Below are 14,030 nucleotides of genomic sequence, written 5' to 3' on the forward strand. Positions count from 1 at the left end.
CATAATAACTGATAAAACCGTCATGAGGCACAACTTAAGGTCACTTTAAATTAAACGATGCATCGCATTACAGACCCTTTTCATTAAAAGCATTTGACTGACTTTGTCAGTAACAAGAATAATATGTGAGAAAGAGATATCCTGAGGTAAAAAAAAAAAAAGAAAATATATATATAAAAAACGTTACACAACCAGAAATCCTTTGATCTAATGCCAGTTAGCATACCACACACTCATGTTTACCATCCCCGCTGGTCTGTGATCACTTTATATCAAAAAGCCTGTTTCCTGTATGCTTCCTTAAGTTTTCATTCATTACTGTCTGATGAAAGATAAGTGTATGGACTCGACAGCAGCATGCCTGTTAGGGCCACAGTTCAGAAACAGAATCTTTATTCTTCAATGCAACCAAGTTCATGACTTTTATTTTTACATACAAATCTGGCCTTGGGCGGCTTCTAATCTTTTCAGATTGCTTGAATGTGCCTCTACTACAGTTGGATTTTCTCCACTTTAGAATGAGATTTAATAATGATGAAGGTCACGGTTACAAAATAGTCTTAACAAATTCACTAAAGTTAGTTAAATAAAATAACAAACAATAGCCAAGTAAGCAGTGTGACATGGACGTGAAACACATCTGAACACATCCCTTTTAAAATATGAATGCTGACAAAGTGACTAATATAGTCTAGGGGGTACATAGTCTTGTAGATAATCATTACATAGTTTGACAAGGGCGTATATTGTAATGCATGGCTATCATTAAAGCATAAGGGTGCTTTATATTAGAACAAAAGAAAGCGTCAGTGTCTCCATCTTGGCATATCTTTGTAGTCACAGACTGTTATCGAGTAGTTTAACTGCACCGTAGACCTCCATTGCATACATAAACTCTTTTAAAACCTATAAAAGAGGATGATTTCTCTATGGTGTACAGTATCTAGAGATCTAAAATGAAGTTGCAGAGGTGTTTCATGGTTAAAAGTCAGCCTTTTAAATGTTTGTTTGTTTGCTAAAGTTGTTTTGAGGATAGATAATAAAATTGATCCCAGACACACAGAGGAGTCAGACCTGATGTTAGTCTTCTTCCTGACAACTGTATGCATCTTAGCGTATTTCTTGTCTTTGTTTGTTTGTACAAAGTTTAAATACTAAAGTTCTGAAAAGACCATTCTCTCATTAAATTGTTAGATATGTAACACAAAACTTTTTTTTTTAAATTTCCTAGGTGCATGGTGTGAAGTCAATATCGATGAGTGTGCTTCAAATCCATGCCAAAATAGTGGGAGATGTATTGATGCACCTAGTCGATACCACTGCTTGTGTCCTGATGGCTTCATCGGGCTCCACTGTGAGACCAACATTGATGAATGCATGTCAGCACCTTGTCTTCATGGGAGGTACAGATTCTTCTCTGCCATTTAAAACAGAAACCCTGCAAATTGTGATGAAATGGCATGGAATTATTTTTAATTATACTTCTTGTCAGCACAGAGTGGAGACACGTCACATCTGTAAGGAGCTAATGTGATCCACTTACAGGTTGTCTCAGTGGTCTCTAAATTACTGTCATTAATTCCATCGAAAATGAAATACTCTTTTATTCAAGAGTATCTGTCTTTAAGAATTCTGCATAAACTATACAGAAAAAGACCTGCATACACAGTATGGATGTGTTTTTTTTTTTGTTTGTGTTATTTTATTCAGTTGTATAAATCTGACCCCATGTGTTGCTGCCTTCCCAGCTGCAGCGATGGAATATATTCATACTTCTGTCTCTGTGAACCTGGATGGACAGGCACCAGATGCGAAATAAACATTGATGTGAGTTGAGGTTATTTGATAACCCTGCTAGGTGTTCTATAGGAATGTCCACAACAATGTGAAATCTTATTGCGGGTTTTGGTATCACTAACTCTATTGACTTTTCAACAAGATAAGTCCATTGAAATCCAGGATCATGTAAGCTTTGTACAAATATCTGATTAAAAGGAACCACTTAGTCTATAGTCTAATTGATTTAAATCACAGTTTGTCCTGGACTGATCACAACATTGAGTTGTTTACAAGGTCTCTGTGAGCATGTAATTAAATGGATAATCTAACCACCTGCTCTTTACGATTATTCTTATCCAAAGTTGCTGCTTTTTTTTCTTATTTAAAATACCTGTGCATTTCAGCTGGAAAATCATATATTTATATGTATGTTCCTGTCAAAATAGTTTTGGTGCAGGGCCTCACTCCCTTCTGTCTTTTCACTTACAGGACTGTGCTTCCAGTCCTTGTTTAAATAGAGGCTCATGCGTGGATCTCATTGAGAAATACGCCTGCTTCTGTCAGGACGGTTACACGGGGAAAACCTGCGAGAATGACGTGGACATCTGCAAAGAGGGTGCTTTTAACGTCTCATTGTGTTTCAATGGAGCTACATGCCTCGACGGTGAGGGATCAAACTTTACATGCAGGTGAGTCGGTCCACTACCAGAAGTCTTTTATTGTTTGGATGTAATGATACTGAAAGACTGTCCCTGAATAGAGTGATAGTAGTTGGCTTGAACAACATGCCCTGCTGAGTGCAGGCTAGATGGATAGTTTAAACGATCAGAGTTCAGAGTAGCAGCTCTCCTGCTCATTATATGGTTTGGGGAAGTTACAAGCTAATGGTGGTATACTTACGTATACTCTGCTTTTTTTTACATTTAAGTGCCCTCGAAGAGCTTTACGCTATTAGCCAACTCACCCAGTCGCATACACAATCACACTGACTCACACGTCAATGGCAACACTGCCATGCAAGGTGCTGTGCTGGCCGGTGGAAGGTCACACACACAATCATTCACACACTCATACACCGATGAAACAGCCACTGGGAGCAACTTTAGTGTCTTGCCTAAGGACACTTTGAACCACTCACCCTTAAGTTAGTGGATGACCTGCTCTATCTCCTCAACTGCAGCCACCCAGATAACATTATGGCATATTCCTGTTGTCCTAAAAACAAGGTTTGTGCAGTTCAGGGCCATTGTTTTACCAGTGTAATATTAATAAGCCATAAGGGTTTGTGATTAGCAGTATAAAGACATATTGGCATTACAGCAGAAAAAGAGGAGTCATGTGTTGAGCAGTGCAGCATTTACCCCACAAACTCCCAAAATCAGACCAAAATCTTTTTAACAAGCTTCATAGCAGCATCTACATAAAGTGAATAAACTGTCTGTGTTTGTCTGGGCTTGATATGAGGGTGTCTGTTATTGCACAGTTTCAGAAATGAAAAAACACAAGTATGCTATTAGTTTAAATTCTTTATTAATCTTCCATTTTTGTTGATCCTTCTTAGTATCTAAACTTAGTTATGAGGTCATGGATTATAATATGAAAAAATATTTCTGATAACAATAAAAGTACAGTATTATATAAGTTATAATTGAAATACTTTGTGATTCCTGTGGTTTGGTCGTAAATCGTGTGTCTTCAGAGGTGTGTAGACCAGGGTCAAAAATCCCATGCTAACTTTTATTCCCACTCAGTGCCTGCTGTAAACTGCAAATGTACTTACATGTGAGGAGGGAAAACATTACAGGGGTGCAGTGGGGCTTGGCAAATATTTCAAATCAAATTTGCATTTTTAATTTCTGAAGTCAGTGTTTGTATGTACTAGGAATTTGGCTTGTCTCTAATTAAAAGTACATGTTGTCTCAAAAGATTGTTGCTATAGTACCTGTGTCTGAACCTCTTACTGTATATGGCAGCAGTCCTCCAGGTGGATTGCAAGTGAATCATTACTCTTTAATTGCTGACATGCTCTCCCTTGAGTGATAAAGTGTATCTGAATACAAGGTGTATGTAAGTGTGCAGGTTTGACATGGCGGCCTCCCAGGATGTCTCACAGTTAATTACACTGTGTAACCTTGTGTTGATGCTGCTATATGCTCAGCCTCATGACTTAATATATCACAGACTACAACAACTTCAGGTTACTGCTCTTTACTGTGTTTTCTGTTGATGTAATGAGTCTGTCTACTGGCTCAGCACATTTGTTGTGATGTTGCATTCATGTCTGCATATTTGTGTATATATTACAAAGAGGCAGTATATGGTATGTTGTCCATTTACAGACAAATGTGTACAAAGACTTAGTATATAAACACACACTCTCTAGTTAAAAATGCCCTTTAGTGTTGTGCTGATCTGCAATAGACTGATTCTGCATTGTGGGCACTTCCTACCACAGCTGAGGATTGTTTTGCTGAAATTCAGTTAGATTTATATTAGTCACTTAGTAACTGCTTATTGATCTCATTTTAAAAATCAGAGCATTTGAGTTATATTTTGAAAGCCAACATTTAGCTGTTTTAGTACTGTGTGAATACACTGTGATGCAAATAAAGAATTCACTTATCAGAAAATCTTCATACAGATTTAGTTGTTGTCCAGTGGTAGTTGGTTTAGTCTGACAAGTTCCCATTTTGTGTTTTTATGTAGGACTGACTTTACTGATGAGGAAAGTTGGTTCAGTTTTGAGAGATGCTGCACTGTTTTCCTTTGCTGTTGTCAAATTTTCCCCAAATCATTCAGTGTGTTTGAGGTCTGGTGACTGTGAATTGAAAATCCAAGTCAGCAGACCTTGGTTCCCTTGGCCTCAGGGAGGGTTGATGCATGATCAGGCTCATTGTCCATCTGGAAAATGATTCTATAAAGCCAATGGGGATGAGATCTGCACAATGGAGTGGTACCTCTCTTTGCTCAAGGTGTAGCTTATAGTGTGCACATCACTTACAGAAAGCCATTACATTACACCTAAATATTTCCACTTTGTGGGTTTTATGTGCTGCTGAATTAATCCATTCAGTTTTATCTTACCCTCAAAGCAGGTCGGTAATTTCAAGTTTGTCATTTGTAAACTTCAGCGAGTTTTGTTTTTTTTTTTATACCCCATATTGTTTTTCATGCTTAAAAATGCTGAACCAGATTTTTGGGTCACAGGATGTCACAGAAACATATTACTAAAGGAATCTTACGCTAATCTGCATGCTTTTCCTGTTATGTGATGCTTTTTAGGTCCCCATGGAGCCACTTTAAGGACATAAACATTTTAAGATGAAATGAATAAAAAGTAATTTCTTTATAAAATTAAACAATAGATGTGATTATTCGCCCACACTCATTTACATATAATGCTTACTCCTGACACACATACCAGAAAGCTATAAAGTTCTGGTTATTTCTGAAAAAAAAACAACTTTTTTTTCCAATTAGTAGATGGATAATTCAGCTATCAAGGTATCAGGTGAATACTGATTACTGAAAATTACATTCCAGCCTTGTTGTATTATCAATCACATTGCTCACTGCCTTCTTAAGAGCAGTATTAGCAGGAGTAAAAAAGACGCACCAGCTGGGGAAAAAAAATGTATGTACTTTTTAATAAATAATAAAAACAAGCAGTTCTTAGATGCAGCATGTCAGACTCACAGGGTGGAAGTGACAGTGGAGTGAGCCAGTCTCACAGTTTTAAAGTATGATATGTTTTCTTAGCTGTCCACCAGGTTTCACGGGGGAGTTCTGTGAAGTGGATGTTAACGAATGTTGCTCAGCTCCCTGCCACAACGGCGCTATTTGCCAAGATCTTATTAATAGCTACACCTGCCACTGCAGGTCAGGTGAGTCACATACATATCCTGTGAGTTTCTCAATTACCTTTGAAATTAGATTACTAAAACACTTTTTTTTCCCTCTTTCTAAAACATGTTACAGGAACCATTTGTTTTACATGAATAACATGATGCCCCAGATGTGGTAGAATACAGTTTACAGTACAGTTATGGCCATTGCCTTGATACTTACAGTTTTCCTATATTGAATTGAAAAGAGGGCGTATGAAAGGCGACTAAAGGTTACCGTAATGCCGCCATAGTTTCTGTGCCTCAAAGCTATTCAAAAGTCATCTACTTTTCTCCAGGGAGAACTTTGTAGTCATACAGTACTAAAAAAGACGATCCTACCTCAGCTCATTAAAATGTATGTGGCATCTTACTCTTTAGTGAAAGCCTTTTCTTGTCTGTGTATGTGTGTGAACCCAAAAAGAAGCAAATCAATGTAGGAGAATCTGATTGATATTCACTTCAGAGAGTGGAAGTGGGAGAGCCTGGGCTCACCACGGCACTCTGTGGGCTTTTGTTCCTGGCAGGTTGGACAGGCCTTCACTGTGAGGATGACATTAATGAGTGCCTTCCACAGCCCTGCAACCAGGGGATATGCATCCAGAATGATCCAGGCTATGGCTACACCTGTTTCTGTCGTCCTGGATTTGTGGTGAGGCTCCCACCTTTTTTCTCATCCCTAGCTTTTTTTTTTTTTTTTTTTTTTTTTTTTTTTTTTTTAATATTAATATTAGCTTTTACCTTCTGGCACCCTCAACCCCTGAGTCCTCTCACTGGACTAAAACTGTTCAAAGTTTCTGAAATTTTGTGATTTCCTTTTAGTTTTTGTTGTTTAGTCTTTTTATTGCCTTCTTAAAGCAGGAAATTGGATGCCTTGTACAGATGTTACTACAGCTGCTACTTTATATAAGCAATTTACCATTTACATGAAAGTGTTACTTTGTTAAATATCATTATTATATTATGATATTAAAATATGTGAATTTGAATTGATTTGTGAAGTGATTAACATAATGCCATGTTGTCTACCGTAATATTTAGTTGTAAACATCAGCATCTTGTGGGGTTATATGACACATCTAAAGGATGTCTGTTTTATAAACACAGGGAAGGAACTGTGAGCACAACTATGATGATTGCCTGTTGAATCCATGTCCAGAAGCATTTTCCTGTGTAGATGACATCAACAAGGTCAGCTGCCTGGCCCCTGTCACGGATGCTGTTACCTTGGCGACTGTAGTCAAGAACATCACTCGTGGCTCCACATCCTCGGTGCCGATTTTAACACTCACCCCAACACCAGCAGCTGAGAAATTCGCAGGTACAGAACACACCGTTCATGCATGTTTATACAGGCAGTAGTGGGGAATTAACTGAAGTTCAAGTTTATACATTTCAGAGTGAAAATTTTGTACTTTTTTACTTTTCTGATTAAGATTTTATTTAAAGACAAACAGAAAATAAAATGCTTCAGATAAAGATTAAACCAGCAGTTCACAGCTTCTTTGCCCTGTGTCCTGATTAAAAAAAGCAGTGTCTGATCAGGGCCACGTGTCAGGAGTTGGGAATCACTACATTAAGCTAAATCCTGAGGAGATATTAAGTACACCTCAACCAAATTTAACAGTAAATGCTGATCATGCATTCTTCATCAGTAATAATGATATAATAATAGAAGCACTCAAGGTCATTGTTTTCTGTGGAACAACTTTTATTTTGAAACTATATATATTATAGTATCTTTTTGCTGATAGTACTGCACTTACATGCTTTTTCTTAAGTATTATTTATGGTGATGGCTTTTGCTTGTAATGGAGTATTTTTATATTATTGTTGTAGTGCTAATTTTACGTGTGTAAGGGATTCTGCCCCTGGGTACACTGATGATGCAATATCCGTAAGGTCTCTTTTAAGCAGATTTAGAGTAAATGCAGTTTCCTAATTGTGAAAGACACAAATTCAACTTCAAAGGCTGCATGCATTAAAGAAGTTTCACTTTTTGCTTCAGTTTTTACTTATCTATGTTTTTAGGTTGGTTCTACTTTCTATGCTAACTTTCTAGTATGAGAAAGAACTTCAGATCAATGTGCTTATGAATTATATTTGCGTACAGTAAAAGACTCATGGCTTCTGCATTGTTTTTGATGTACAATTCCTTTGCTACCAAGAATAAACCTGTAACCTCAAAAAACAGGTCAGCTTTAGTAATGCATCATTTTAAATTAACATTTCTCAATCAAGTCCCAGCTCCCATTACTTTGCTATTACTTCAATTAAGGTTATGTGTGCAAGGGAGTGCCTTTAAATTATTATCACTCCAATTTATAAAAGTTACACTGAAAGTGGTCCAGATTTTTTTTTTTTTTTTTTTTTTTCTGGCCAAAATTGCAAAGCTGTCCTTTCTTCGTCCTTCCTACCAAACATTTTTCATGCGCAAGGTTTGCCAGTTCCAAATAAGAGGGGACTACCACCAGGCTGGTACTCTAAACATAATTTTATGTTCTTTGAAGCATAGTAGTTTGTACAGCCGTGGTGAAAAATCACCCAGGTAAAATCAGGAAAGTGTGTTTTCTGTTTCTGTTTGAGAACAATCATTTTAAAGTCCAGTTGTTATTTTGGCCTATATCCTTTATCACTCAAATAACAGAGAATCCAATATGTTATACATTATTGCTATTGGATTCAGTCATCTATGTGAGAGGAGGAATTCGGAGCACTGGGCAGATTGTTACTCCTTGACAGATGAGGTCTGTCTACCTTTGAAACTGTTCACAGAGCTGTAAAACAGAACTATTGAACACAGACGAGCTTGAGCCAATTCAGAGCGACACTCTGAAAATCACTGTGGGGCCAAACATAATGGAGTGCTCCCCACTGCACCTGATCCAAGCCTCATCCAGCGCAGCGGTTTAGAGAGGGTTAAACATGCACACGAGACACTGGTAAGGAAAAACAAACTCCAGCATCGATACACCAAAACATCTCTTTGCCTTTTCTGCGTAAGTGCATAATCAAAGTAAATAAGTTTTAAAGTAAGGGGAGCCAGAAACTCATGAGTTTATCTAACTAGGTCACCATCTCTAAACGCATGCAGTGCCCTTGGTGCTGCTTGAAATAGACTCAGATAGTGCTCCTTTAAACCTAAGACTGCTCCACAACCTTTGAAATACTGTATATCAAGTCAATGGGAATTTAAGCATAAAGGAGATAGTTAAGTTAGTACTGACACTGGAAGATAACATTCCTAACAGAACATTTGAATTGTTAACAATCTTTAGGTTTTTGTGTCTCAATTTTGGTGTAAAAAATAGTACACTACTAGTAAACTAGTACAGACAAAAGCAGATGAGTTTGTCTACTGGGTTTTTTCCCCCCATCATGTACATACAATGCAGAGCTTTATAGTAATTCGGCACTGCAGTATGAAAGATGATGGGGATCTCGAATGGGGAGAGAGGCTTACCACAGCTAAGCCACAATTAGGTGGACTCTTCTTAGAGTGATCACCGCAGCACAGGTGAAGCTGTTATCTTTTGCTTCCATGTGTAGAGGAAACGAAATTCCTTAAACTTTTCAAAAATCGAGTTGACAAGTATGATGTTAACCATACAGTCAGTTCAAACATGTAGCACCTGTCTTGGGGCAGTCACCTTGTTAACCTTCTGTTTAGCACAAGTTTATGTTTGTAGTTTGTTTGTAAATGCGTTGGCAGTGCCTAACTAATGTGCCCCTTAACCATTTTGATAAGCTCACTGACAAACTTTACTTGTGAGTCATAATGACATTTGCAAGATGTGCGCAGCTCTGAATATTCATGAGAAAACAGTTCAGTGAGATGAGAACAGCAGTGTCTAAATGTGTCATTTCAGCTGCAGTTTATGGCCTGTGTGTTCCTGTACAGTAACTGTCGTTGCAGTGCGTTGGAGTAATTTCATAAGTTATTTTTAAAACGACACAACCATGATATTCTAAGACACAGGATTTGGGAAAAAAAAAAAAAAAAAAGCTGTTATAATTTAGGATTTTTAGTCCATGTAGCTCAGCAATATAAAAATACTCAACTAAATCTTCTTTTATTACCCAGCTTGAATATAAGACATTTTCTGCCAGTTTTCTAGGTACGGAATGACCTTTTGCCTTCCCCCAGGGCTCTGAAATTGGGTCCAAGAATGGCTGTATTTTATCTCTGTCCTGTGACAAGTTCAATCAGTCAGTCTATTACCTTACCCAATAAATCAGGAATGAATCAGGACTTCCATCCTGGCTTTTTTTTTTTTAAATAAATGGGACATTAAGTCTATATCAATTAGATTCCACCATCCAAAGTCTGTCCTCATATTAATTGATCTTAAGTTCTCATTCCTATAAATATATTTTTCTAGTGCAATATCTTGTGCTTTAACCTGCCTGACACCCGCATACAGTCTGTGCTGCAACATAGAGCTCCACCTTCCTATGTTACATTACATATGACTCCCATCAATTTCCTCCCCTCTTTTATGGACACGTTACGATGGATCCTAATTAAAACTGGTCTGAAAGATTTATAATCAAGGATTAGTCCAGCGAGACAACTTTTTTATTGAGACTAGAGAAGCTTTTGAATGGAGTAGAGTAATGACAAAGGCCTTGGTCAGCATTATGTTAACAGTAGGAAAAAAAAAAAATATATATATATATGCTGGTATGCATAACAGGATTTTGAAATGTGGGGAAAAATTAGATACAGTTTATATTGTACGCATTTCCAATTCAGATTTTGTCTTGACTGGTTACTTAGGCATGTGGATGAAATATCTGGTGTGAGAATGTAAGGTAGTGGTAAAAACAGAAGACCTTTGAAGGAGAGACTGAAGCTAACTGCTAATGAGGCATGATACTGCCTCCTGGCAGCAGCCTCAGACTGCATCAAAGACTACATCAGACTAAACAAGGCTTTAAAATTAATGAATAGCTTTGTCTCTGAGGGGTAATTTTCCATCATCAGCATTGGCAAACCCCATTGTCAGGAGTGAAGCAGAAGACAGCACAGCATTGCTGCTGTGTGCGTTTATCCTTATTAATTCACAGATCACAGTAGGTCTTCTCCTGATAATTCCTACTTTTTGTGTCAGGGATTTATCTATCTATTTATTTATTTATTTATTTTTGTCAGGTCACATTGCTCTCCAGAGAAAACTGTGCTGTTTAAGTTAGCTTGTTTGCCAAATGTCCTGAGGGGCCCACTGTCAGATCAAAGGGGGTCTGGCCTATTAGTACATGACGTGTAACAAATATTGATAAAGGTCTCACTTGAAGCTGCTCGATTAATCATGGCAACAACTTTAAAGGAGCTCTGCTGATTTCTCTAGTGTAATGATTTCTTTTTTCAGATAAGAACAGACAGAGCATGAGACAGGTGCATCCAGCAATGCTTTTCATTTTAAAGGGCTCTCTGGTTTGACTTTTCTACAACAAATTGCACTACTTCCTTCAAATGAGAAATATATTGAGCATGAGCACCTCTAATTCTTGCCTTCAATTGCAGTTTACGTCAGTGTTTTAAGTTTGTCTGCGTCACTGCCCCCTCTAAGCTGCCAGGCCCTGGAACCTCTAGTGAAATATCCCATAATTGCCCATTCTCATGGTTGATATAAGCCAAATTATTTCACTATAAAATGAAGCATGCAGTAAACCTATATGAATGTGGTAATTCCAGCCAAGACTCCTCTCACACCTAATATAGTGCCATTTGCACGCCTCACAGCGTTTTGCCAAATAAGACTATTTACAGTATGCTTGTACAGTGAGAAAAACGAAAAGCTGTTCTTTCAGAATAATAATTATCTTCTTTTGCCTCTTCCTTTCACACTGCACTATAAAGTAGTCTTTTTAAGTTGTATTCAATCCATGTTGCTTGATGGCCACAGATCACACTTACATACAGTTCATTAGCAAAACCTGTAAGTCCATGTTCAAGCCTCCATAGCAGAAAGTATCTGCCCTGCTGTGGCCAAACTCTGGATCTTTTTTAATTCTGAGGGTGCTGTTCTGTGTCTCACCCAGTGCACTGACCTCCCTGTGAATGAAGCAAATGAAAAGTTTAATTCTTTTTTTCAGGAATCAATAAAGATTCTCAGCAGAATTTACAGTAAAGATGCATAAACTGGAGTCTGTTGAACCTTTCTTTGTTTTCCCCCCCATTTCAGCTTTAAATTTGTTTTTTTTCCCCCTAGATTCAAGCTACATTCACTACTTTGGGAATTCATACTTGGAGTTTGAGGGTATTGACCTCAGCGCACTCAACAACATTACTGTGAGATTTCAAACCCAAGTGGCCCAGGGAACTATACTATATGTGGACCAAGGACCTGCTAACGGTGATTTCTTTTTCATGAAACTCTTCATCTTGGTTGGAATCTTGCAGGTAAAAAGGAGCAAGTTATAATGCATAATTATTTATTCCATTAATAGCAGCTACATCAATAAAATGCTGTTTGCTCATTAAATTCAGTAATTGCCTGGGCCATGCATACTTCTCTTAGAGCAGTAACATGAAAAAAACACGTCTCTCAATTGTTTCAGTATGATTTTTGCTGTAATGACGAGGACGAAGTTACACGGATCAACACGTTAATTCGTGTTGATAATGGCAAGGTTCACATTGTTAACATCAGGTGCGTAATTTTTTGCATTCATTTAACCTTGTGAATGTGGAAGTGAAGATTCAGATCTGTGCTGTGGTCAACACTTTTTTTTATAACAAAGGAAATACTGCTGCAGTGTGAGGGGGAAAACATAGAAGTTAAAAAAAAAAAAAAAAAAAAAGTTCACATTTTATTTTACAGCTTTTAATTTACAGGGTGTATTAACATAGACTCCATCCCAGATGTAGTGTGTTATGTATTTGCTTCAGGCAAAAATATGTTCTGTATTGGGGAAAAAAAGAGGCACATTCACAATGATAAGCTTCTTACATTAGGTCTTAGTAATATACAAATTTTGTTCAAATACTGTTAGCACCTTAGGTGGTATTAAGTTGATCCTTACTTATTGACTCATTTCAAGTGTGGCAGATGTTTTTAAGAGAAGGGCTGTAACTAATACCAGGGGGGGGCACACATAATTGGCAGGAATCACAAGACTAAGACTTAAGATTATATTACGAATGGGCAAATGAGCTTAAATTTTAAAGAACTAAAACAAATGTCAGAATGTGCCTATTAAAATGCATTAGTGATCATTGACCATGTTTTATTGGCTTTTCTGAAGTCTTCATTTGCAGTTTTTCATTACGAAAAGATTAACAAGCGAGAGCTGAGCACAAAATCAATGTTTAAATGATTTAAAGTGAGGCTAAGGCCCCTTTAGTTATATTGTTCCTAAGCCTATGTGCAATCTTGCTGGCAGCCATCTCCATTATATTTTGAGATGAGATATTGTGGTTTAGTTTTGAGACTTAAAGTTTATTATGCATGAGCTAAAAGCTGAAACAAAGCAGCATCTCAGAGCAGCTAATCTCATATCAATTTCATTTGCATTAAAGGAACATATAGAGACTTTTTAACAAAGAGCCCCTTTCATATTGTTCTTTTGGAAGAGGTTCTATTTTGTGCAAATGTCAATGATTTATTCATTTCTTAATTAGCTTGATTTTGTTAAACTAATTTGAAGAACTGAAAATGAAATAAATTGTTTTCTTAAGATGAAGTTACACAAAAAAAAAAAGATGAGGTGAAAGTTGAAGACGGAAGATACTCAAGGTGATTATGAACATAATGTGCTAAATGTCAGCAATTTATTTCTGAAACAAAGCTGACTGGCAAGGTTTGCTCATGTTTCTTGACAGATAGCTGCACTGCCCTAAATATATAAGTACACCCTTAAAGGCCAATCAGGTATAAAGAGCTCTAAGGCTCCACCCCTGCTTTTTTTTCCCCTGCTAGAAAAATACAACAGCAGTATGAATCAATCATAATGTTCCATACCAAGCCCTTGGAGACATTGCAAGAAAGAGAGCTGTCATAACTAGAGGCCTGGGAGTATGGAAAAATGGTTTCTGCTGTCACAAAGCAAATTCTTTGTAATTGTCTGATGGCCGAGTCCGTCCATCTTTGTCTGATTTGACCCAGAGCTACAACACCATGGCCATCTTCAACGTCACCGCCTAACTCATTATAGACTTTTAATATATCTTCCCGTCAAAGACGCTTTTCAATATGTTAAATAGAAACCCAGTGGGGCTGACTTCTCAAGGACAGCGAGCACAGTGCCCTCTGGCTGCCAGCCAGGCCGCTCTGGCAGACTGCTTCTAAATTAACCGCTTCTCCACACTGGCTCTAGAGGAAGGACTTACGCAGCTTGGAGTTAGTGCCCCAAGTGTTTAGC

General features: G+C 37.6%; 1 protein-coding gene across 1 annotated transcript in view; it reads left to right on the forward strand.

The window, feature by feature from the left end:
- Positions 1 to 14,030, forward strand: part of eys (eyes shut homolog) — a 123,602-nt gene that overhangs the window by 62,095 nt on the left and 47,477 nt on the right. Inside the window, exons 28-35 of the mRNA XM_026309983.1 lie at positions 1,232 to 1,403; positions 1,749 to 1,827; positions 2,269 to 2,468; positions 5,539 to 5,663; positions 6,191 to 6,315; positions 6,771 to 6,984; positions 11,879 to 12,069; positions 12,228 to 12,319. Of these exons, the coding sequence (XP_026165768.1) occupies positions 1,232 to 1,403; positions 1,749 to 1,827; positions 2,269 to 2,468; positions 5,539 to 5,663; positions 6,191 to 6,315; positions 6,771 to 6,984; positions 11,879 to 12,069; positions 12,228 to 12,319 (1,198 nt within the window). The remainder of the gene's footprint in view (positions 1 to 1,231; positions 1,404 to 1,748; positions 1,828 to 2,268; positions 2,469 to 5,538; positions 5,664 to 6,190; positions 6,316 to 6,770; positions 6,985 to 11,878; positions 12,070 to 12,227; positions 12,320 to 14,030) is intronic.

This window comes from Mastacembelus armatus, chromosome 15, assembly GCF_900324485.2.
Source record: "Mastacembelus armatus chromosome 15, fMasArm1.2, whole genome shotgun sequence".
In the NCBI taxonomy this organism is placed as follows: Eukaryota; Metazoa; Chordata; class Actinopteri; order Synbranchiformes; family Mastacembelidae; genus Mastacembelus; species Mastacembelus armatus.